Genomic DNA, 26,226 nt, shown 5'->3' with positions numbered 1-26,226 from the left:
AATTATCAAGATTTCCTAAACAGCTCACAGTTCTTGGCAATACAGTATGAAATTTAAGGGAACAGAATCCTTGGTAGTTTAACCATCATTAATGATGTAGAAGAGAATGAACAGAGGGTCAATACTGGGGCCTGTCCTGTTCAATATCTTTGCTGATGATCTGAATGAGAGTATTCAGTGCACCCTTCAGTAAGTTTGTAGATGACACTAAGTTGGGAGGAAGTGTTCATCTGCTCAGGGGTAGGAAGGCCCTGTGGAGGGACCTGAACAGGCTGGATAGCTGGGTTCAACAAGTCCAGGTGCCACAACGACCCCAGGCAATGCTACAGGCTTGGAGCAAAATGGCTGTAAGACTGTAGAGGAAACAGACCTGGGGGATATTGGTTGATGCTTGGCTGAACATGACCCGAGCCCAGGTGGCCAAGAAGGACAACGAAGCCGGTGATGGGTCTGGAGCACAAGTCTTATGGGGAACTGCTGAGGGAACTGGGATTGCTCACTCTGGAGAAGAAGAGGTTCAGGGGTAACCTTATCACTCTCTACAGCTACCCAAAGGGGGGTTGTGGTGTGGTAGGAGTCAGCCTCTTCTCCTGTGTAACTGGCAACAGGACTAGAGGGAATGGCCTCAAATTGCACCAGGGGAGATTCAGGTTGGATGTTAGGGAATACTTCTTCCCCAAGAATGGTCAGGTGCTGGAACGGGCTGCCCAGAGAGGTGGTGGAGTCACCATCCCTGGAGGTGTTCAAGAAATGTTCAGATATTGTACTGAGGGACATGGTTTCGTAGGAAACATTGGTGATAGGTGGACAGTTGGACAGGATGATTTTCCACCTTGGTGATTCTATGATTCTATAATATTTTCAGTTACCAGAAGATGGTACTTTTTAAGGATTTGTAAGGTTTAATGAACGCTTTGCCTTATTGCATTTTTCTTTTGCGTTATTTCTCTATATAGCAACAAAACAGAGAAATTTGAATGGGAAACTGTAAACATTAATTAAACAGTAGGAATGAAAAGACAGGAAACAGTAATTCCAAAACAAACTAATTAGTGACAGCAGCCAAAAAATTAGTCATGAGTTTGCACTATGCTACTAAAATAGAATATTTCTTGCCAGCAGTTCAGTAGCATTTGAGAACACTTTCAAACTAGTTAAAAATGGCATATTTAGCGTACTTATGTCTCTTTGAGGAGGATCATTAAAAATGAGAAAGTTGCACATATATAATATAATTGTCTTCCAATAAAAAACTGAGAGGTTTAGCAGTGGAGACTAGTACATTCTTCTGGATATGTCTCAATCTACATTGATATCCACATCTTATTTTCTTTATATTATCATTACGTATTCTGTTTGTGAAGATTGGGTTGTTGATTTTTTTGGTGGTTTGTTTGTTTTGTTTGTTGTTTTGTTTTTGTTTGTTTGTTTGTTTGTTTGGAAGTAGTTTGGCAACCAAGAGCAGATTCCCTTCCACTTCAGTTTATGCCAGTTTTGCTGTTCTTTTTTTCCTTTTTAAATGATTTTTAAAGGAGTTCATAAATTCCATAGTGATAAAAAATGTAATAAGATGTGCTGTTCAGCACAATTTGAAAATTTCCAGACTGTAAACAGAGTTAAGAGCATTTGAAATAGTTATTTGCAGAATAATTATATTGGTGACAGTGTGGAAACAATTCATATATGGGATGTAGAATCATGGATCATTAAGGTTGGAAAAGATCCTTGTGATCAAGTCCAACCATTGCATAAAGCTATGACATTCACTATCTGCCTACATGCCACATCTACACCTTTCTTAAATATCTCCAGGAGTATGGATGCCACCACTTCCCTGTACAGTCTGTTCCAATACCTAACACCCTTTCCATGAAGAAATTCTTCCTAATGTCCAATCTATACCTCCCCTTGCTCAACTCGAGTCTGTTATCATGTGTCCAGTCACTTGTCACCTGAGAAAACAGGCCAACACTCTTTTCACTGCAACATCCTTTCTGGTAGCAGTGGAGAGCAGTGAAGTCGCCCCTCAGCATCCTCTGCTCTAGTTTAAACAGCTCTCAGCTAATCCCTTCACTAGTTTAATCACTTTTCTCTCAGTGTGTTCCAGCAAATCAATGTTCTCCTTGTACTTAGGGCCACAGGCCCAAAACTGAACACGGTACTCGGGCTGAGTCTCACTAGAGCTGAGCAGGAAGGGCCAACCCCTTCCCTGGTCCTGCTAACCACACCACTGATAAAAGCCAGGATGCTATTGTCTTTGTCAGCCACTTGGGCATGCTGCCAGCTCATGTTCAGCCAATGTAACAAAATGTTCAGGATGTAACAAAACCTCTTCAGTTATTTGACAGCTGTTGTGTCACTGAGCTAATCTCAATAGAATCAATGGTTTAGGGCTTGAGGAGGCTTCAGCCACTAACTTCTGAAGAGTATAGATAATTTAATTTAGTACCATTCTGCAGCGCTGGCTGACAACCACAGTTCTATTCCTCTTTGATGTTGTTCCTTATAAACAGCTTAAACTGTCCCTAAAACAGTCAGCTTCCTTTTGTGATGGAGAAACCTCTGCAAACAGAAGCTGCCTCTCCTCAGCCTTGTGAGGAGGGAAAAGAATGGTATCCTCAGGATCATCACAGGGCTCAGATGCAAGGTACAGAGGACACCTCGCTTGTCCCTTCCTAAAGTAAGGATGTGTTCCAAAGCTTCAGCCTTTGCTGCAGTAAGTTCTGCTGAAGCCTACTGTGTAGTGAGTAGAGAATTGCAAGTGCTTCTTGTCAGCTAGCATGTACCTGGGTGTAGAGGATGCACTTTAGTCATAGAATCACATTTCTGTATTTAAGCAGGCACTGTTCTGTTTTACGAGCTTAGTTTCTAGGGCAACAAGGCTCATGCATTCCCCGTCTCTCACTCCCCTAATTCTAGTAGTTTTCTTACCTTCTGGGTACTTTGAACTAGATACAGGAAAGAGTTCATGGATACTAGTTTACTGCAGATTTCATGACATTGGGTAGTTGTATTGTGCAGAGACTTAATTTGTACTGCCACCAAGGGAGAGGCTAAAATACCTATTGAGCAGTTACCTGCTCAGCTATTGCCTCTCCTGCTTGGTTCAGGCAGCAAACATGTCATTTGTAAAGCCTAGCCTGTGCAGCATCACGGACAGCTCACCATAAAAGCAAGTAAAGCAGAGTCTTCAGGTTTTAGGAGATGTAACTAAACTTCAAACAGATGGACATGTTTTTGAATATTTAATGAGAGTAAGTTATTAGAGAAGGGTCCTGGAACAGTGGGTGAGTCTTGGTTTATTGAGGAAGCTTTTCAAGATGTGCAAGATTAGAGGATGCATATGGTGAAGTGATAATGAAGGGAGATAATTTGGGAAAGGTGGTATTATTGCAGTGGGAACATATATACATAAATTAATAGGAAATTAAGCTTTAGTAGTTGTGTTGCTTGCAACTTATTTCATAATCTTTTTTTATATAATGCAACTTTTTATTATGTTTTGAGCATTTCTGAATAATAGACAATTCAGTGATAGACTCTTAAGATTTTTGTGCACAGCTACTCTTCTACTTAATTCTCAGCACTCATCTTACCATTTTGTAAAAGCAAGCACCTTCAAAAAAAATTTAAGAACAGAGAAGGTGCAGCGCAATAGCAGAAATACCTTTGTCTGCATTGCTTTTTAGAAGAAAGTCAATGTCACATGTGAGACAAAATTAGCAAAAGTGTAATGCAGAAATTGTAATATATGTAATTGAATGGAGTCACTACTTATGAACACATCTGGTATGGACTAGATATTTCTGGAAAGGTTAAACTTACAAAAGAGAAGAAAAATGTGGTTTAATTTATTGAATTCCAGTAATAATATTAATGGCTTCTTACTACTTCACATTAATTTTTGCTTCAGTTTTTCAGGATTTTTCTTTGTTCATCAGTAAAACAGATTAAATGAATAGGGTGACCAAGTCATAGTCTTCTGCCCATCCATTTCTAGACAGCTTCCGGTTATTTTGAAATAACCCTGCTGAGAATTCAGTGCTGAGTTGAGAATAATAGCTCAATCTTCTCTGTTGAAAAGAAGTCTGGATATGACAGGTCTCCTTGTAATCTGTTACCTGTTTTAAAAGCTTTCTGCTCAGTAAACGCAGAAGAGGCCTAACTTGAAATCATTATTGAAAGTTCTGTTTTTACTTGCTTGCTTTAGTAGTTGCTATTACTATTACTGTTTTGCATTAGGAACACCACATGACCAAAATATTGGTAATTACATTTTTTTAATTGCTATTAGGAAACAAGAGCGTAAACGCGTATTGCTGAGCTGTTCAGCCCGCTCAGCGCTGTCCTTGTGATAGGACAAGAGGAAATAATTTCGAACTAAAAGAGGGGAGATTTAGACTGGATATAAGGAAGAAGCTTTTTATAATAAGGGTGGTGAAGCACTGAAGCAGGATGCCCAGAGAGGTGGTGGATGCCCCTATGTCTTCATGGAGACATTCAAGGTCAGGTTGGACAGGGCACTGAGCACCTGATCTAGCTGTAGGTGTCCCTGTTCATTGCAGGAGAGTTGGACCAATGACCTTTAAAGCTCCCTTCCAACTCAAACAGTTCAATGATTGTACAATTAGTGAAGACACAGCTTTCACTTAAGCTTTCTGTTTTCTTTAGGCTTATGTTTTTTGTTATTTCTTAGGTGCAATTAGTTGGGCACTTCAAAGGTTTTGCATGCTCTTTCTACATTACAGCAAATATTAAGTCATAGTATTTCTTTCACATTCATTCCACTACAATGATACCAGCAGGGTTGCAGCTGGGAACAGATTTCAGAAGCACATCTCTTGAATTACTGGTAATGGTCATTGTGCAAACATACTAGGATTGAGTGAGAAACTGTTCTTCTCCATCAAGAGAATATTCAGGATACTGAAAATCACTTTCCCAAACTGGAAAAAGCAACAAAAGAAAATGCAGATAAGATCAGTAGAATTGCATTTACAGAACTGAAATATTTTGTTTTGAGTGCTTTACAGATAAGTCACGCTCATGTGTAAACTATTAGTTTCATTTTATTGACTGAGAAATTAAGCTTTCTGATAATTCCACTTTTTAAGTTTTGTTAAAATTCACCCTTTCTCATTAGCAGTTTCAGTGTTACTGTTTAAAAAAGCAAGCAAACAAACAAACAAAACAGATCTAATGAGCTCTATCATTTGATTTATTTCATACACTTACAGCTTAACTTGTAGCTTACACATGACCTTTTGATTCGGTGAACAAAAATTCTGACTCTCATGATTTGATAACCATGATCTTCTATAATACATGAAATAGGAAAAAGGCTCCACAACAGTTCTGTTTAGACCACAAGTATTATGGTCCCAGAATGGTGCTAGTTTTTCTTAACTGCATACCTACAATGTATCAGCTTCTTTGTTTTTGTCTTGTTTTTTGTGTTTTCTCTGAAGTGCAAGTATGATTTTTGCTGGATATGCTTAGAAGAATGGAAAAAGCACAGCTCTTCTACAGGAGGATACTACAGATGTACTCGCTATGAGGTTATTCAGCATGTAGAGGAACAGTCCAAAGAGATGACAGTAGAGGTAACAAAAATGTCTGCTTGCATAGTAGTACTAAGGCTGCAATTTGGTGTTTAGGGTAAGTTCAATCAAAATTCTTCCCAACCGAGGTTTTAAAAGAGAAAATATAACCTTAAAAATAAGCAAAGGACAGAAAGAAAACATGCTTATTTGTGGATAGAAGCATAAGATTTAGTTCGTCATCTGTCTTTGCTGACAGCCACTGGTTGACTTAGACTAGTTGATTTACTTTCCTATGTCATGGTTTCCTTTTCTGAAATGGGTGTGGTGGTACTCTCTGTGCATTTCAGAAGACATGTTTTAATTTTGGCATTTGGAAAGTCTGCTTAAAAATAGTATGCACACAGTACATTAACTCTAGTTAGAGTATTTTCAGGCTTGGACATTCAAAACTTACATTTGTCTTTTTGTGCATAGCACCTGTCAGCATTGGGTATAATGCTTCACATTTGGTGGGAATATAAACAGTTATGAGATTGTAGCCAACAATAATTGTTAAATTAAACCATTAAATTTGTCCTGGTTTGTATTCTTCTTTTCCAGGCTGAAAAGAAGCATAGGAGATTTCAAGAACTGGATAGGTTTATGCACTATTACACAAGGTTTAAGAACCATGAACTTAGCTACCAGGTATGGGACAAACCATATTTATTCATTCTTGTTTACATTTCATCCATTAAAAAAAAAAAAAGCATATTGTATTTTATTTGTTCTTACTTGTTCTTTACTTGTTCTAGTTAGAACAGCGCCTTCTAAAAACAGCCAAAGAAAAGATGGAGCAGCTGAGTAAAGCTCTCAGTGGAAGTAAGTAGAACTTGTTTGTATTTGCTATGAACTGTGAATTTGATTTGAAATCAAATGTGTTATGGCTAAACCTTTTATTTTGAATAGAGCTCACATCAGTCTGTTGTGTGATGTGATCCCTCCGGAACTAGAATTCATAAGCAGTGGATGAAAGCTAAATGTACAGTAAAATCTTACGTATTTCACACAGAGGAAATGGCACTAATAAGAGAGAAGCTAACATTCTGTGTTCACTTCTTATAGTAAGAAGACTGTACACTCACTGAGAACCTGCTGCTGTGCTGCTGGAGTTTAGCTGATGTGCACATTTTTGGTGGAAAACTCTTACACTAAAAGAAATGCTGACATCAGCAGGAGAATATTTTCACAGTGTTTTATTATCTTACAGCTGAGGGAGGCTGTCCTGATACCACATTCATTGAAGATGCAGTACAGGAGCTTCTGAAAACTCGACGCATTCTCAAGTGTTCTTATCCATATGGATTCTTTTTGGAGCCTAAAAGCACAAAGAAAGAAATATTTGAACTTATGCAGGTAATACATGCATATAGCTTGCTTTTCTAATATTACATTTTTTGTAGTATTAGTTATCAGTGTCGTGTGTCTACTTTTGTAGTGCAAAACTGATACTTCATATTTGTAACCAAGTCTGAGTAAGACATGGATTTTTAACACTATGGCACAATAGCATTTAGTTCAATTTTAGAATGAATGAAAAACAACACTTTACTGCAGAACCAAAGAGTAAGGACAGGTGGAAAGGGAAAAAAAAAAAAGAAAATTATTGCTGCTAACCAACCTCCTTTTAGCTAAGTTGTAATTTTGAGCAATCTTTGTAGCCCAAATCTGGAAGCATCCCTCTCCAAAAAGCAGCAAATAGAAACACTTGCATCGGTGCTTTCCATACTGCAGAGGAGGCTTGGACAAGGAGAAGGGATTAATTGGTGGTGGTGGGGTGGAACTTCTATTAAGTTGTTTTTTCTCCTTATGTAGCTCCTATTTCCTGTCTTGGCGTGATAATGTGTCTGATGAGTGGGTGCAGGCACAGCTGGGAGAGTACATGGGTAGTAGTGACATCAGCTGCAGGGGCTGCTGCTGCTTTCCTTTCCTTTAGGATCCCCAAAGATGGTCAGTGTGTATATGTGTGCAGGGAAGCCCTACGGCAAGCTGGAGGAAAGGAACATTTAGATCAATAAAGGCATAGGCAAGATATTTGGAGACCGCAAATGGCTTGTTACACTTGGAATAACTAGGCAACTGAAATTCAGAGAGCAGGAGTTTGAGTGGCTGCACGTATGAGTTAGTGTTGGAGCCAGGACACAAATGACTGTGGACAAGCTGAGGCAGGTGATAAAATTTCAGTTCTTACAGAGCAGGCTTCCAGGCATGCACTGACGACTTTGGTCTTGCTTAGTCATTCTCCACCTCAGAGTCTTTAGTGATGAATCAAAACTGTTGTTTCAAACAAGATAGTGAACACCAAATTAAAAAATGACTCTTGTCTCTGGTAAGTTTAAATAAAAGAAGAAAGAACAGACTGCCAGAAAAAAACAACACAGGTCATCTTGCTAAATAAGCTGTAATTTCAATAGCTTTAATAATTATATGAGAGCTGATGAGACTCCTGTCTGGATGTTATTTTCAGAAGAAAGGAAATCACTCCGTTCAGTGTTTATGGCGTAGAGCTCCGCCTGATTTCGTAGAATCACAGAATCACAAGGTTGGAAACGACCTATAAGATCATCTAGTCCAACCATCTCCTCATCACCACTGCCACCACAAGCACTAAACCATATCACGCAGCACGTTGTCCAGACGCCTCTTGAACACTGCCAGGGATGGCAACTCCACCACCTCCCTGGGCAGCCATTCCAGTGCCTGACCACTCTCAGAGAGAAAAAGTTCTTCCTTATGTCCAACCTAAACCTCCTCTGGTACAACTTGCTGCAAGGCCCCATGTCCTGCTCGTTGCTTGGGAGAAGAGGCCAAATCCCTCTTCGCCACAGCCTCCCTTCAGGAGGTTGTAGAGTGCAATGAGGTCTCCCCTGAGCCTCCTCTTCTCCAGACTGAACAATCCCAGCTCCCTCAGCCGCTCCTCGTAAGACTTGTGCTCCAGATCCCTCACCAGTTTCGTTGCCCTTCTCTGGACACGCTCCAGGGCCTCAACATCTTTCCTGTAGTGAGGGGCCCAAAACTGAACACAAATGAAATTTCCATTTCATTTTATTCTGTGTTTTTTTCATTCATTGCAGACAGACCTGGAAATGGTCACTGAAGACCTTGCACAGAAAGTAAACAGGCCTTACCTTCGGACTCCTCGCCATAAAATCATCCGTGCAGCTTGTCTTGTGCAGCAAAAGCGGCAGGAATTCTTAGCCTCTGTGGCCCGTGGTGTCGCCCCTGCAGACTCACCAGAAGCTCCCAGGCGCAGGTAAACCGAACAAAATACTGTGCAACTCAAAAAAGTTCATTTGGTAATGATCAAAGTGAGGTGAAGTGGAGCCGATAAAATTGGTGGCCGTAGATCACCAGATAGTTACATTTTCTTTGTCATTTGATCACTGTGGAATTGCAGCTTTTCACAAACTCAAATGCACATATGCTGTTAATCAGACTCTGCGGATGAAACTGCAAATGAGAAACCTCTGCTGGCTTTTAAAATTGCTTCAAAAGCTAAGTGCAGTAAATATCCTTGAGTACTGTGATTGCGATAATTGGTGGGGTTTTCTTTCACTTCTTTAGTATTTATATTGCAATTTCATGGTTTTCTAAATGAGTTGCAAGGTAAGCATTAAAGGAGAAGATTTAAGAGCGGTAGAGTTGCACTGTTTATACGTTGATAGGTTTTGAAGCTATTTATGTTGTTCATACTTTGTTCCAACTCTAAACTTAATTCTCTTAACTTTATAGCTTTGCTGGTGGAACATGGGATTGGGAGTATTTGGGATTTGCATCCCCTGAGGTAAACTATTTCTTCTTACATATTTAAATTAGTTCTGCATATTCTAGAAACACAGGTATGATTGTGGTCTGCATGAAGAGCTTCCTTATACAAAGCATCTCAAGCTGGTTTAAGCTTACCATTTTATTTATTTCACAATAGAAGGAAATATATATATGAATGCCTAACTGCAGTGACACTAACATGACTATAGTTACTTAACAATACACAGTTTTCCAAGTACGTAACCAGGTTTAGAATAAACTGGTTTCTATGTGCTGGGGAGCCTTAAAAGACTAAATAAATAATACGTACGTAGATTACTTTTCAATGCAACATTATTTCAGCAGAATTTGGCAAAGCCTAAGAAATTCCTGTCTTTCTTTAACAACTCAACAAAAACTTACAGGCATATACCCACATATTGTTAAACATTTGAAGTGTTTCTTTTCATTTTTATATATTAAAGCAGGATGGAAATTGCTTACTTAAACGAGATTTAACCGAGAATGAAAACAACAATTTTTAAATGAATATTTCTCTACCCACATATGGGAAAAGAGTATATAATTTTCAAGACTGCAGTAAAACAAGAAGCTTCCTATAAAGCTTGCCTTTATTATCTTAACTTTATTTTGTATTTTGAGAACATTAGATTAAAGCATTAAGTTAGGAAGGAAGCTTCATCTCAACATTTCCGTGCTGCTGTTTTCTTTCTAGCTAGTCATTTTAAAGCATCCCGGAAAACTCCATGTACTTTTTTCTATATATTTCCTTTGCTATTGTTGTTGGTGAGCATCATGCTGGTGAGAAAATAGCTTGCTTCTCTACAAAACATCAACTTGCTTCTCTTGTCTAGTTCCTTTAGTCCTTTCCTTTGAAATAATTCCGTGTTCTAAAATACCAAACTCATTGTGATGGTATTTTATTGTTAGTGGAACTGGTTATGAGAAGCTGATAAGCAGTATGTTGATGAGCTGTTTAGCAGCAGGTGCCATTGCAGTCATGCTTAGATGATAGCTTGTAAGTTTTTATGATTTGCCTAAATGTGGCACTGCATAATGCAAGTTGGCTTCTTTGCTTTGTAGAGAGGAAGGATACTTGCAACCACCTATGCTAAATGAATTTTGTAGAATTAATATTGGTCATTGTTTGTTTTAGTGATTTTTTTCAATACACAGTTTTTGATGTAGAGCTGTACTTTCACAAGAAGATCTGTGCATAATGTTATCACAGAAAATAAAATCTTAGTGGGTTTAGCAAAGAATGCTGATTGTTGAATGTCCTTGTGTGAAACAATGATGTTCCTATCCAACAAAATAAAAGTTCCTTAGTTCACATTTCAAAAATTGTTGCAAGTAAACAGAAGTAAATTTTAGCTGCAGTAATTGAGTTGCATATTTCATACATTGAAAAACGAAAACAAGCAAAATTATAGTTAAGAGGCTACTGGTAAAATCTTTTGAAAGCAGATGAAAGATAAGATCTAATATGACTAATAAACTTTAGTGTTCTGTGATCACTTCACGTTATTCCTTATCTGATTCATAGTGATACTGTTATGTATGTTTATATATAATTCATTTATATTGCTTGACATCAAAATTTCATTTCCTGTTCTCTGGGGGTCTGCCTTCCATTACAGGAAATGCAGGACTCCTTAGGAACTGGAAGGACAACTGATCACTTCGTGCTTGCCCTGTTTTTTATTCTGTCCCATAAGTACCTACTATTAACCACTGCTCAAAACAGATTGTTGGGCTAAATGGATCTTTCATGTGGTCAGTTACAGTTATTTGTATGTTCTTACAATTTTCATGGAACAATTTCTTAAATAGATAAAAATCTTCCCATGCTGATCATTTCATGACAGTTCTTTTTAGCTTGTGTATGTCATCATAAATAAGAGCTTGGTCTAGGTCACTTAATGGAAAGACAACATAACATTACAACACCATCAAAATTAATAAGGTCGTTGTGTAAGAGAACTGACACTTGTTGATTTAGATACCTTAGATATTGAGATGTTCTAGGATGCAGACTAAATGAAAGAAAGCAACATTAATGGTAATGCTGTCTTTAAGAAATCGTCTGGTCAAAGGAAACCTCTGGATTGCAGATTTCCCAAGGTGGATCTTAGGGAAGAAAGGAGTATTCCTTTCTGATAAGAAAACTACTACCAGTGTGCCTGATTTTATTCCCTTGTGTAAATAAATTACTGTGATTAATGAAACACTAACTACACAGTCAGGTACTAGCCAAAAAAAGTCTGAAAATTTGCATTCAAGCAGAAAATTAGTCTCTCAATATTAGCAGATGAATTTACATGGAAATTATAATAAAGATAAGTAACTCTTGGGATCTTAGTGTAATATAGTCAGAAATGAATTTATCCCATGGATATTACGCAAACTGTCATTGGTAAATGCATAATACATACAGCATGAGAAATTATAGTCTGCAGGAGTTCAGATCTGTGGGGTGTGGCTTATTATCAGCTCAGATTAGGCAACAGTAGGAAATTTGTAATTCGTGGGATAAAAACCTATCAATAAAACCATGACAGTTGCTCAATAAAAGAGTATCAACTGTGGCTGTTCCTGAGCCTAGAGCCTGGGAAAAAAATAACAAGTACCAGTATGTATCAGCTGGCTCTATATTTTTCCAAAGATTAGAATCTTTGGATTGGCCATTGCTGGCAACAGGACCCAGACATGACCTATTTGTCTAACTCGCATTAATTGCCTTAATGTTCTAAAATCTTTAGGTATATGTCTACAAAAAACGTGTGTGTGCGTGTGTAAAGTTTGGCATCAAAGTTTTTAAACACAAAAAGTGTACCTGGAATTCTTTAAAAAGGAAGATTGCAAGTATTAAAATGTTGGTAATGCCTCAAGTATTTTTATTTGCTAATCCGTTATTTTATAATTTAGGATTACCTGGTGATTGCTTTTTGGATTTGTTTCTTTTTGTTGAAGTATGATGCATGATACAACCTGCAATTTGCTTTTCTAAAAACAGGTGATTTTATAATAAAACTATAAAATCACACATTTTTTTTAATAAAAAATAAAAAAAATGTGTTGCTTGTTGCGTCAGAAAATATTACTGCATGCTGCCCTGTGTTTTGTAACCTTTGGTTTATGCAGGAATATGCTGAATTTCAGTATCGGAGGAGGCACAGGCAGCGTCGACGTGGAGACATGCACAGCCTGCTGAGTAATACTCCAGATCCTGATGACCCCAGTGAGAGTACATTAGGTACGCTCCTGCCTGGGGCTGTTTATTCTCTCTTGCTGCTTCAGAAGTTGCTAGTAGCAACCACAGTGTTTGTTCTTCTTTGGATGCACTTCAAACGGGTTTCAAATATATTATTATATTTTACAGAATGCAGTGTTAAACCTTATTCTTGCACTTTTGTATGTGATTTTAGAAGAGCTGCTGACTTTAATTGTGGCTGTTACACTTTTTAAAGAGTTATGCATTGATATTCCCAGTAACAAGTCCGTAGCTATTTAGAGCAGGTTTGCTTTCCTGAAGAAATTTTTAAAAATGCATATTTCATATGCTAGTCTTATCTACATACCAGCTTTTTTAATGCAAATTAAAAAAACCAGTTGTGCCTAGAGTCTAGACAAGATTCCCTCTGCTACGGGACTGCTGGATGATAGCCATAAGACTGTATTACAAAACCCTGCTCAGAAACTCCTGCATTGGCCAAGTACTGGAGACAAGTTGGCATGAGCTATGACTGCCAGCACGCTGCTCTCCCAGGCTGAGCTATGCTAGCAGTGAAGTAAGGTCACTGTCACTTGGCTCTCTGTGCTGTCTGTGTCCTGCCAGGAGCCTTTGCAAAGGTACAAAAATAGCTCCAATCCAAATAGGCTTCTGATTCTCATTCTTCAGAGCTTCCAGGTGTGTGCTTCACTTCTAAGCCAGGCTGCAAAATTCTCATCTCTATGTCCTTATGAATTTAAGCCCTATAGCTTGTGTTTTATTAACAAAGAGAAAAAATAACAAATACATTCTTTATTTTAGAAACTAGAAAAAGTATGGTGAACTTTGGTCTTTCACTATTGCAAGTAAAGTGCGAAACCATCTTACTAGTTTGAGAACTAGAATTTGACTGAACACTTGGATATTTAGTGACAGTGTGCACTGTTAACAGAGAAAATTAGTTTGTCTGCTGTGTTTCCCTTTGTGTTTTGAAGTGGAAAATTCCATTTTTCAAATTGAGAGTAGTTATTTTCATTACAGAATAATTTTTTTGAAACAGTATTTTATTCCTATTTTTTGTTGGTTGCTTTAAGAGGACAGAGATGTTAGTTTGTTAGATTGCTGACATATACACTAACAGCTCTGCTCTTAACTGTGCTGCAGCGTTGCAGTATAAATTGATGTAGTGTTAGCATTACAGATGAGTTGTTGTCTTTGCAAGAACAGAAATGGGACAACACCAGTTTTAAGCCCCCTGCAGATGAATTCCATGCTGTGTCCTTTGCTTAAAATAAATTGTAAGCTCTAAATCACACTGAATTTCCATAGTGTCTTTCAGGCCAGTGTCTAATTAATAGCATAAAGGCTCTGAAAATAGGGTATTAGTGAAGACATGCAGAGTGACAAACAAAGAGGCAAAAGGATAAAACCAAACCCATATACTTGAGATTGAGTGCATGCTGGCAAAAATTTCCAAAAGGAATTGTAGAGACAGATCATGATGGATGGCAGATTGAGAAAGAATACAGAATACAGGTTGGGCAGAGAGTCAATGTGCAGTATTTTTCAGGACTTTCCATAACTCATGTACATGCTTTGGAAGCATTTTGCTCCCCCTGCCAGTGAGCTTATGCTGCTGACAACATAGCACATTCTTTCAGAGGGTGAAAGAATGCTATTGAGAGTAGAAAGGCACAAATGAAACAGACAGCATTGTTTTGTCTCCATAGAAGAGTTGGTGTAAAATGAGTGGTTTTGGATAATTCAGTTAAGAGTGAATAAAAGACTGGAATTACACAGCTAGAACCCAAAAGGAAGGCAAGAGATTGTGTCAGTAAATAATGGTATTTACTTATATTCTTATTTATATAAGAAGGCATTCTTGCTTGCTCTTCAAATGTATTTGTTTGAATTGCCCATACAGACACTCAGGAAGGTGGCAGTAGCAGAAGACATGGCACTTCCATGGTGAGTTCAGCTTCTATGGGTATTCTGCACAGCTCTTCACTTCATGACTATACCCCTGTCAGTCGCTCTGAAAACCAGGATTCTCTGCAGGTATCTCCCCTAATCTCTTCTCCATTCCCTCTGTTTTGCTTGCCACCTTCTGCTCTGCTTTTCTGTGTCATTTTGTCTCTGCAAATTTTCTTAATTCTTCAATGAGAAAGGGAGAATCTAGGACAACAACTTGTACATTCTCACCGGTAAGAATTGTTGAATGATTGTTATTGTAACAATAATTAGCTTTTAATTTGTTGGCAACTGTGTCAGTAAAAATGATTCTGATAAATCACGTGTCATTTAGTCATAGAATCACAGAATTGTAGGGGTTGGAAGGGACCTCCAGAGATCATTGAGTCCAACCCCATAGATTTGAGACCAAATTGCTTTCAGTCCAAAATGTGTTACAAGATGAAAGTTCTATTCTAAAAGCAACCTTATATATTTCCACAGGCCCTGAGTTCTTTGGATGAAGACGACCCAAACATCCTGCTAGCTATTCAGTTGTCATTACAAGAATCTGGCTTAGCCATAGACGAAGAAACTAGAGACTTTCTGAATAACGAGGCATCTTTAGGAGCAATAGGTACGTCTCTACCTACAAGATTGGACTCTGCTCCCATAAGTATAGATAACCCAAGAGCCGCCTTGAGCAGCTCTGAGCTGTTAGAACTCGGTGACAGCCTGATGAGACTAGGGGCAGGCAGCGATCCGTTTTTGGTCGATCGACTTCATTCACACGCCTGCAGCGATACAAGAGGTGGATTATACTCAACATCTAGTGATGCTGATTCCAGTAGTCAAGATCCCAATACCAATGAAAATCTTCTTGGAAATATTATGGCCTGGTTTCATGACATGAATCCACAGAGTATTGCTCTGATCCCTTCAACAAGTACAGAAACAGATGAGGATTCGCAGCAACCCAGTACTGAAGATGGGTCAGCAGGGCGGGCAAATGTTAGAGACACAGGGTTGGAGCTTCAGGAAGAGCATGCGCTATTTGAGGATGCACTCAAAAACGAAGGCAGAGGAACGCAAACAGAGGAAGGCACTTCTGAAGAAAACATTATTCCAGGTGAAACAGTTTCGCAAGGTGGTGATAATACCAGGGAAGTAACAAGCACCCTGGATGCTTCAGGAGATGCTTCAAATCAGACTCCTCAAACCTCAAGTGAATGGATTGAACGTGTGCATCTGGTATGAACAAAAACTAAATCCGAAGTAAGCAAATGGCAGTGACAGATGGTACAGTATGTGGAGTAAGCATTATGGAGGCTTGGATCCACATAACTACAGCTCAGTTGTAACCACTGACGTAACAACGGATATTTAGAGGCTCTCTTGAATTGTAGTTCTTTGTAATAATGTGAAACTTTCAAGGAATATCCTTTCCATTTAATTTGGTAGTACTTGCCTCTTTGCTCTCAAGAAAATTGAATAAGTAGGTTGTATTCCACATTCCTAATACAAGGCAGCATCTGTTTAGCCTTAGGTTGTTGATCCTTAACTCTAAAGTTTGGATTAAAGGCTTACACTGATTATTTTGGTTTTTTTCTAAGAAACAGTTTATTCCTTTTTTTTTTTTTTTTTTTTTTTTTTTTGGAACTCATTCTTTCACCAAAACAACATTTAGCAATTTAGCAGTGTGATCTGAGGTATTTAATGCTTCTCTTTAGTACTGCTCCAGGAACAAGTTTTAGGGGATATTCCTTCACATTAAAATCAAAGATTTTTTCATGTCTATTTACAGTCCAAACGTGCCAAACTGTGAATAGTTAGCTGGCAGTAGCCTGATCAAACAGGGCGGTGTTACTCTATCAAACTAATCCCACAATTCTTAGCAGTGAAAGAAACCACTGGGTAGCATTGCTTCTCTAAATTTAACTGGCATGTGTTGCCATGGTGACTGCATTTAATCAAATGTAGCCTGTATCTTAAGTTAATAAAACCTAATGCTGCTGTTAAACAGTTATTTTAAATATTAAAATACAGTCAATTAGCAACAGCTATGCTGTATTTTAAGAGACACTTTAATGGAAGTGCAATCATAGTTCTTTGTTTTCATAATTCTACAAAGCATTCTATGCACTGATAGTGCAATTACTTTTAATGATAACATTTTATAAAAATATAGGAATACAGGATTTTCATACATTAGCCAGTCCCACAGTTAAAGTTCAGATAACAGATTCTGCTCAACATGTTACGGTGCCTTTGCCAAACCCAACTGGATAGTTGCCACAGTTAAACAAGTAATTCAATTTCAGTGTCTGTTCTGGAGTAACTATGCTATTAATTGCAAAGACCTCCATACAACCACCCATGGCCTTGCCTTTACAGTAAATAACTAAGTGTTGAATCAGTGTTTTCGTATAAACAAAACACTGCTAGGTATTTGTTCAATTGCACAATATTCATTTGCTGTGTGATTACTGTTTAGTGTTAAAAAAAAACACACACAAAAAAAAACCCCTTCCTAGTCGTTGTACCGTGAAAATAAAAAAAATACTGGTTTTAGATTTGCTTAAAAGCATCAATCTACAGTTAGTGAGATACAATGGTACAGTATGTAATTACAACTAGAGTAAGTTGTTGAAATGGCTGTTTTAATTACATATAATCAAACCTTTTCATAACACAAGCAAATTACATACACTCCATTTTAAGTTTTGCTTAACTGTTACCAGAAATTTCTTGATATGATATAAAAGTTTATTACTACTGAGTGTGTATAGGCAAGTGTCATGATAGCAAAGTTTATGTATTGATTACTGTGAGTTCAAGTGAGTGTTTTGAATTCATGCAAATCCTGCTTTTGAACCTTGCAGTCACAAGGTTCGTATTAGTAAAAACTGAAGTAAGAATATTTTACCCTTACCCCTTAAGAACCTAGATCATTTTGCAAGCATCTTTAGAGAGAATGGAATAGAGTAGTCTCAACTCGTTTACCAGCTTTCCCTCTAGCTGCCCCTTTCCTGACATAATCATGAACTTTTGGACATCTTTGCAAAATACCTATTTAAAATTGTTGTACGGTATAAAATCCTTCAACTAAAGCAGTTCTTTGTGAACTGTCAACATGAATTGGCCTGGAAGTTGTTTAGCTCACATAGCTTCCTTGAATTTCTGGATAGGAAGATTTCTCACAAAGATCGTGTGTATTGCATTGAGATGTCTTGCAAAGCTACAGTAAGATACGTTAAGAGTGCTCTCTGTGAAGATAGTGAAGTTTGTGGGTTCTGGTTTTTTGTAATTTGGTTAGGTTGTGCAGTATATTCATTGTTTCCGTGTTACTCTTACGAGCATGAAATTAGCCTATTAAATTTGTATTTTCTTGGTACTTATTTTAACACCATAGTCATTGACTTTACAATTCAAAAATAAAGTTTGGCAAGACTATTTTGTAAACCTGTTAATTTTATAATGTAAAAAATTACTCTAACCTTGAATTGTTATTTGCACTTTCATAGTCTATACTTGATACATTCCCACTTTATATACAAGTAGGATACTACAACCATGTAGATGTTTGGCCAAATGAATGCTGTTAATAATATGTAAAATTCTTTGATTAAACATTTATTACTTAAACTAATTCCGTTCTGTCTTATCTCATCTTAGACTTACTGTAGCAGATTCTGAAGACTAATGATAGAAGTTTTTAGGATACGATTGGTCCCAAGCCTGAATAGCAGGGGACCATAACAGTAAGATGAATGTTTTGATTTGAAAGTATAAGGTACCAATTACATTCATTAAGCTTTGAAAACCTAAAGTAGACAGTTTCACTTTACTTGCCACAGCCATTTTGTGCACCTATGTTTTTGTAAGCTGTAATGCCCTGTCAGTAAAAATAGTGGTGCTGAACAATGTGGAGGGGTGGTACTGATCCTTGAGGAACATACCATGAATTAGTGGAACTGACAGCTTATGATGCTGAAGCCTGAATGCTGCACAGAACAAAAAATGTTAAAACTGGTCTGTTTGATCAAGGAAAACTTGGTGGTCTGAATAGTGCTCCTAAATTGTGTCATATCCATCTCTGTTGTTAGCAGGAAATTCCAAACTGTCCAAACAAACACTGAACTATTCTGTTCATTGTTACAATGATTTGCTGCTTGAAACAATCATGCCACGATACCAGGAGAGCTTCTAAAATCCAATGCACAAAGTTGGATTAGTCACTGCAAGGCACTTCCCATCACCTGCTGCTGTGGTGTAGCTCAATATGCTGCAATTAGCAAAAGAAAATGAGTTTTACTAAGACAGTGAGTGGTTTTTTTTTTCCTAATAGCAGCTATAATATACTAGTATTCAAACTTAAGACATAGTTTCAATCACAACATGCTTCAAAACCAGACACCCCTACAGCCCAGCTTCAGAGCTCTCTTTATCAAGGCTGACTTCACAATTGCATTTTCCTCCTCTTCTCTCCCAGCACACGTCATCCCACTGTAGTACTCACAGGGGCTGATAAGGATGGAATCCAAACACAGATACAATGACAGCTAGTTTCTTCACCGAAAATTATCTACGCAATCTGCTTGATATTGCAGAATGTAGTGATTATTGTCCTTACTACTCTTCTGCATATCAGACAGATCTGGACACTTGAAAACCATAGGGAAGCCAGTGGTAATGCAAAGTCGAGTGTCATTTCTAACCTTTGTTCCTTTTAACTGAAGAGTAAAGCACAAGATGTGCACAAAAAGGAGGAGGTAGATCCCCTGTTAGCACTGATGTTTCTGCCAGTCTTTGTACAAGGGGAAAGGAATGAAAACTTAGCTTTCTGCAGTGATTTGTGTGCATTCCAATTCAAAACTATGCAATAATAGAATTTGTATTGTTCTCCAAATATATAACAACATGAAACACTTCAAGCCATTCATAAAAGATTTACTGAAAATAGAACAATGAAGTAAAAAAAATATTTCCAGTAAACTGCAAAGCCTTTTTTCTCCTAAGTTTTCATAGATACATAGGGTTGCGGCTCACCAAGGCCGTTGTTGACAGGATGGTGTCATTTTAAAATTAAGCAGGTCTTCATCTTTACAAAACTCCTTTCTGCAGCGACGTACAAAATTCAGAAGAATTTTGCACGTTTTCTTTTCTTTTTAAATCATTTGCATGGACGTACAGATACATGGAATGTTTATCTGCAGGGAGATGAGACAAACAGTCACAAAATGATACCGTGAGCCCACCACCTTCCAGGGCAGCAGAGAGGCTGCAACTGCACAGCTCCTCAGAAACAGGTTGCTGTGCGTAGCTCCATGCTGTGCATAAAACTAGAGCCTTGGGAGGACTTCAGCACAGCCTTAACCTTTCAAGCACTGCTACATCCCAAATCCTCGGTAAGTTTGGCCAGAACACCCATGTGAATTTATGGGACCCAGCAATAATTCAGCAAGTGGCTCTACCTAAAACCTAGCAGGCAGCGTTCCTCCAGCACACTTCCTGACAGAGCTAACACAGCAAGCAGCATGCTTTGGTGTGACAGCAGTGTTTGCACACACTTGACTCTTACAGCCTGGTAATCATCAAGAAGTCAAAAACTCACATGGGACCACGAGTTCTCAACTGGAAAGTTTTTGAGTAAGGGTTTGAAACCCAGATTTTCCATGTCCCCCAAATATTTCTTTGGTCACAGGGCTATCTTGGATTGTAATGCTGAGTTTCCATTCTGTGTCATACAGATGCACGGAGGCTTAAGCTGGAGATAGCACAAAACTATGTGAAGCAATTTTGGACATTCACATGGGCAGATTGGGTCACAGAGCATTGAAGGACTCAGCATTTGCAGCCTTTGATTGGCCCTGGAATTGGTTTTTCTTAGTGTTTGTGCTCTGAAAGCCTTTCCTGGGGAAACTACTAGGGCAGGCTTCAAGAATACAGCCCTGGGCAGTGTAGCAAACGACAAAAAAGTGCAGATGAGGATGCAAAGAAATGGGGGCAATGGAGTGGGTGCCTACCCCAGAGAAAAAGTTCATCAAAAAACACATGCAGTGATAACCACAAGTAACCTGTTTAGTGCAACGGATGGAACAGCACAGACAGGTATCTTATTTTTGAAATCTAAGTGTAATAAACAAGTAATGGTAAATAACTGGATCTGCTTTACATTTAGTATGAGATCTTATCCCACTGCCCCATCTCCTTTATATTTTTCCACTAACAAATTAAAGAGGAAGTCTTCATAATTTACATGCACAGTAGAAATGTGCCTTCAGGAATCGGTGTTGACTTGCAGCTGTTGTACTGGCTTATAACGAAGGCATGGAAGTATTCCTTAACACCAAACATGCATAAAGGCAATGAACTTCCCTACCAGTAGCACCTACTTCTCACAGTGCAAAGAATAATAGAAGTCCCAACTGAGGCTGCACCCAAGGATCACATTATTCCATCAGCAGTGTAAAGGCTAAAAACCAAGACCAGAGAATTGCTACTGGAGCCACAATTCAACCTAACCAATTCAAGTTCTATTCAAAGATCCCAGCTGTTTGGATGAAGCAGAAACAGCGACATGTAAAGATAACCAGTTAAGCGGGAAACCTGTACTACAGGATTCCCATTTCCAAGAAGACTCAGTGGTGAAAAGGTAGCCCGCTGTTCCAAAAATAAGTCCTAAGGGCCTGAAGACAGCTGCAGAAATACTTCTGTTAAGAAGTGCATTTTCTCTGTTCTTGTGTCACAGAAGCATTCTCAAGAAGAATTATAGCAGTTTGAGAGTCAGACTTACCATACTCTTCAAGAACGAGGCATGTGTCGAAGTCTTAACTCTGCCACTGCGACATGCCTTGGGCCAGAACTCAGTGACCTCAGAAAGTGGGGCTGGTTCTTGGCTCCACCATGCTTTTGAATGAGGAATTAAGACCTACATGTTGCTAAGATATATGCAGGCTATTCATGTTAGCAATAATTCTCCAATACATTTAAAGAATAGCATCCCTTATAGCTAAGGTAATTAAGAGAAACAAGGCCCTCATAAGAGAGCTAAGGAGCATATGAACCTTAGCACAGCACCATGTGGAAACACAGACTGCACCAGTCGGGCAGTCATGCCCAATTACATGCATTCACAGCACAAATATTTCCAGACCAGCCCTCCAGGTGCATCCTCTGCAGAGTGACACAATGTTGTAATAAAGGATTCTTCAGATAGGGGCCAGCAGATACAGGAAGCTAAAAGGAAGCAGTGCAATTAAATTATTGCAGAATAATTAAACTATGCAAGCAGGGGATGCATGGAGCATATGTGGATATGCAGCATTTCTAATAATTAATCATCACCATCTGAAAGCTCTCAGGAATAAATGATTCTGCACAGGTGGTCAGGGTGCACTCAGCCAACTCCAGGTGGAGCTCACATTTTGCTCCAGGTTCTTTGTCTGCCCTCGGGTGAAGTCCCTTGGGGCAGGGATGGGTTCTGAGATCAGTCAAGAGAGCACTACTCTTTTGCTGAGGCTAAAATAAAGTAAAATAAGGTGAAAGCATGCAATAATGCGATAAAATGAATGTAATCCCCAGCTTCAGCTAAATTTACACTGCAAATCTAGCCACCTACATTAGGCATTTCCGAGTTTGAAGCCACAGCCCAACACAACCCACTTCAGCTTCAGAAAGCCTGGTTCTACTAAGGGGAATCTAGAAACAAATAAAGGTGCTCAAAGATTAGCATCACCTTTGCCAAATTTGGATCCTAGCAAGGGGAACAGAGGGAGAGGGCTTTTAAGAAGTCCTGAGTCATTCCCCCTGTACCTACTGGACACTCAGCAATTCTCCCATCACATTTCAGCCATTGCCTTTCCAACCTTCCTCAGCCCAGGCAGGGGGCGGTGGGACAGCCAGGGCAGCGCCAACTCTCTATGCCGATGGTTCTGAGGGCCTTTCAGAGGCCACAAGCAGAATGGTGATCCCAAGCCCCACCTCAGGGTGTCATTCTATGCAGGCAGATCCCTGTGAGTTATGCCCATCAACTACACAGTTGTTCCCATAGCACACAGAGTGAAATCCCCTGTTTTACATGAAAGAGTGATGGGGTTTAAGCAGGATCCTTTTCCTCAACAATAAAAAAAAGTGTTGCAGAAAATAGTTCACATCTGCTGAGTATGAGGCAAAATCAATTTAATTTGCATCAAGGCAGGTTTAAACGAAACCTAGCAGCTCCCACACTCCAGAACCAAGCCTCGCCACATAATCATAGAATCACAGAATTGCTCAGGCTGGAAAAGACCTTAAAGATCATCAAGTCCTACCTCAACCTAACTATACCACCCTAACTCTAACAGCCTAAATCACATTCCTGAGCACCACATCCAAACAGTTTTCAAACACATCCAGGGATGGTGACTCAACCACCTCCCTGGGGAGCCTATTCCAGTACCTAACAATGCTTTCTGTAAAGAAGTGTTTCCTCATATCCAACCTAAACCACCCCTGCCACAACTTCAGGCTACCTCCCCTCGCCCTTAAGAACCCACTGCCCTTCCTCCCGTCCTCCGCCGTGCCGCGCCGCCCCCCAGCGGCGGTACGGAGCGGCGGCCCCGCACGCAGCAGAGGGCAGGGCCCGGCCGCGCTCCTCCCGCCGCGCCGCCACGCAGCGACATCCGCCGCCGCTGGGGAGGGGCCGGGACCGAGGTGGGCCCGGCGGTGGCGCCGCGTTACCCCGTGTCGCTGCTGGGGGCCGCGGGCCCCGCTGCCGGCCGCAGGATGCCGCTGGGGCTGAAGCCCACGTGCAGCGTGTGCCGCAGCACGTCCTCCTCCATGTGGAAGAAGGGCGGGCAGGGCGAGATCCTGTGCAACAACTGCACGGCCCGCTCCGCCCCGCCGGGGCCCGCCGCCTTCGCCACCACCTCGGCCGCCGCGCAGCACAGCAACGGCGGCGGCGGGGGCGGCGGCGGCGGGAAGCAGGTGAGCGCCGGGCTGCGGGCGGGGCGGCTCCCCGGCGTTCCCGCCGTGTTTATTTACAGCCCCGTTCCGTTCCCTCCGCCCCCAGAGTAAGCAGGAGATCCACCGGCGGTCCGCGCGGCTGAGGAACACCAAGTACAAGTCCGCGCCCGCCGCCGAGAAGAAGGTTTCCACGAAGGGCAAAGGCAGGAGGCACATCTTCAAGCTGAAGAACGTAAGGCGCTGCCGGGGCTGTCCTCTCGGGCGGGGCGGGCGGGCCCTGCGGGGTGCTGCCCGAGGCTGGCGGCCCGGCCCCGCTGTGTGTTTGTAAAGTACGGACGTCTGCGGCTCGTTTCCCGTGTTTCCACATTCTCTGCGATTCTCCGTCAGTGTGGCGTCGTCGTAAAAGGGCGAGAAAACCCACCCTGCAGTTCTCTTGCTCTGCTTTAATGCTCTTCCTCTTCCATCTGTGTTGTTTCCCCAGCCCATCAAGGCCCCTGAATCCGTATCCACCATCATTACCGCAGAGTCGATCTTCTATAAGGTATGGCCCGTGCAGATCTGCCCACCGAAAGGACCTTCCTGGTGTTTTCAGTTTCACAAGTTACCAGGGAGGCAGCAGGAGGTGCTCACAGAGGTGTGCTTCCCTGCCCAGCAGTGTGCAGGGTTCTGCTCTGCCTCACAGTGCTGCATCTGCTGAGGTCCCACAGGAGCCCATGTAGTCACACTTGTCATGTTGTGTTCATCAGTGAGGTGGCAGCTGGCCCGGCTCCCACCTGGGCTGTGTGTGAGCGATCCCTCACACCCTGGTAGAAAGGTTCAGCTGACCGCTTCAGTTTAGGCAGTGTTTGGACTGTGCTCTTGAAATAGGGTTTGAAATTTGGGTGGCCCTGTCTGGAGCCAGCAGCTGAACTGCTTGATCCCCTTGGGTCCCCTTACAGTAGTCCAGTCTTGATAGTGCAGACACTGTGCTGTGTTGCAGAATGTTATGACACCAAGTGATGTCGCGCTTGCTGTGCAGCGTTATGCACTGACTGAGCACTGTGTAACATCTGGCCTTAGCAGGAGGTGACTCAGTGTTTTGGGCCTGCTTTGCACGCTGATAGGTGAACTTTTTGTGCAGAAAACTGCTTTGCCTGCACGTACAAGGTGATTGCTGCTATTACTTTCTATGGAAGGTGGTATCACTCATCTACTGACTGAACAAAACCATCACTGCTGTGCAAATGGGAGGTGCAGCAGTAGTGGGAAGGGGGGTTGCAGAGCAACTGAGAGCTGGTTCTGTGAAGGTGGGTGAGGCTAGGCTGCTTCTGTGGCATTTGGCAGGCAGAGATGCTGACCTGTAGAGCCTCAAAAACAGTTCAGGGACTGAACTCAAAGTTCCAGACATTAGGTGGTTGTACACAGGTCATGCTGGTGACTGCTCAGGTGTGACAGTGATCTGGTTCATGCCACCTTTTATTGCATGTGGGAAAGCTATGGCTGTATTGAGATTGGGGTAATTTGAGGTAGTGTAAGGTCATGATATTTAGCATATGAATCAGAGTGAAGCTTTTGAGATCAGATTGATTTGACTTTCATTTATGTGCCTTCTAGGGTGTGTACTACCAAATCGGAGATGTTGTTTCGGTAGTTGATGAGCAGGATGGCAAAACATACTATGCCCAGATCCGTGGGTTTATTCAGGACCAATACTGTGAAAAGAGTGCTGCACTAACATGGCTCATTCCTACGCAAGCCAGCCCCAAAGACTGCTTTGACCCCGCATCCTATATCATAGGTAATCTCTAAGCCTTCGTTTCATATGACTGCTTACATGTTCCCAAACTAATACAGAGTTGTAACTTTTAAGTAAACTTCTTTGGTTTGTTGTAGTCTTTTATGTGATTCCCACATTTTAGACCCTAATCCTGTAAGCATTTAGTTTGCTTGAATACTTTTTAAAATTTATATATGTGAGCAGCACTGCTGCAGTGAGTGGGGTTGTTTATTTCTTGTGCTCACAGGCACACACAATTACAGTCTTACAACTTTAAGGATCAAATTACTACTCCACAGATAGAATTAAAGTTATTATGACATAAACTAGATGTGCCAGTCCAAGCTGTTTCTTCTGAAATGACCAGAATTAGCTGCTTTTAATCTTGGATGTATAAAGTACATTGAGAGCACTGGCGTAGAGTGTGTTCTGCAGCTGATTAAGAAGTAGTAATAAATTGAGTAAATCCTTCTGGCAGCAGGCACAAATAGGATCTATTAAGAACATGTTCTTCAAATGGGGAAAAAAATCAACCCGACAGAAATAAGGAGGTTTTTCACTGGTGCTTTAGCCTCAAATACTATGCAAGGTATTTTTTTTGGTGGGGCAGATGTTGACTCTTGTTGTGTATTATATCGTCTTGGACTCTCCACTTTTATGCCTTTTAAAATTTGTATTTGAAAAACATTATTTTTTTTTAAATAGGACCAGAAGAAGATCTCCCAAGGAAAATGGAATATTTGGAATTTGTTTGTCACGCACCTTCAGAATATTTCAAATCTCGATCATCTCCCTTCCCTACTGTTCCTACAAGACCAGAGAAGGGATATATATGGACTCATGTAGGACCTACCCCTGCAATCTCCATTAAAGAAACTGTTACTAATAATTTATAATTTTTTAAAGGAACACTTTGGACCAGTTATTTTCAATATATCCTCAGGTCTGCATATCCCGTAGGAGAAGTTTAAAAAAAAAAAAAAAAAAAAAAAAAAAAAAAAAGGATAAAATGT

At 40.3% G+C, this 26,226-nt stretch overlaps 2 protein-coding genes across 3 annotated transcripts in view; both read left to right on the top strand.

Moving 5' to 3' along the window:
- The window catches only part of ANKIB1 (ankyrin repeat and IBR domain containing 1), an 87,609-nt gene extending 69,449 nt beyond the window's left edge, over positions 1 to 18,160 (top strand). Inside the window, exons 12-20 of one of the 2 annotated variants that reach the window (XM_042888427.1) lie at positions 5,469 to 5,603; positions 6,144 to 6,230; positions 6,338 to 6,404; positions 6,793 to 6,938; positions 8,657 to 8,835; positions 9,315 to 9,366; positions 12,513 to 12,606; positions 14,486 to 14,619; positions 15,016 to 18,160. In XM_042888427.1, the coding sequence (XP_042744361.1) occupies positions 5,469 to 5,603; positions 6,144 to 6,230; positions 6,338 to 6,404; positions 6,793 to 6,938; positions 8,657 to 8,835; positions 9,315 to 9,366; positions 12,513 to 12,606; positions 14,486 to 14,619; positions 15,016 to 15,768 (1,647 nt within the window). In that variant the 3' untranslated portion in view covers positions 15,769 to 18,160. Of the gene's footprint in view, positions 1 to 5,468; positions 5,604 to 6,143; positions 6,231 to 6,337; positions 6,405 to 6,792; positions 6,939 to 8,656; positions 8,836 to 9,314; positions 9,367 to 12,494; positions 12,607 to 14,485; positions 14,620 to 15,015 lie in introns of both variants that reach the window. The other variant, XM_042888426.1, reaches the window with a different exon arrangement.
- A 5,100-nt stretch (positions 18,161 to 23,260) lies between these two features.
- GATAD1 (GATA zinc finger domain containing 1) lies at positions 23,261 to 26,201 on the top strand. Its single transcript, XM_042888732.1, has 5 exons — positions 23,261 to 23,478; positions 23,564 to 23,689; positions 23,939 to 23,998; positions 25,051 to 25,234; positions 25,919 to 26,201. Exons 1-5 carry the CDS (start codon positions 23,278 to 23,280, stop codon positions 26,107 to 26,109), a joined length of 762 nt encoding a protein of 253 aa, XP_042744666.1. The 5' UTR covers positions 23,261 to 23,277; the 3' UTR covers positions 26,110 to 26,201.
- The last annotated feature ends 25 nt before the right edge of the window (positions 26,202 to 26,226 follow it).

Source organism: Lagopus leucura, unplaced genomic scaffold (assembly GCF_019238085.1).
Source record: "Lagopus leucura isolate 7727_CA_CO unplaced genomic scaffold, USGS_WTPT01 Super-Scaffold_100157, whole genome shotgun sequence".
Taxonomy (NCBI): Eukaryota; Metazoa; Chordata; class Aves; order Galliformes; family Phasianidae; genus Lagopus; species Lagopus leucura.
The sequence above is the reverse complement of the archived record's forward strand: the minus strand, read 5'-3'. Positions and strand labels throughout refer to the sequence as shown.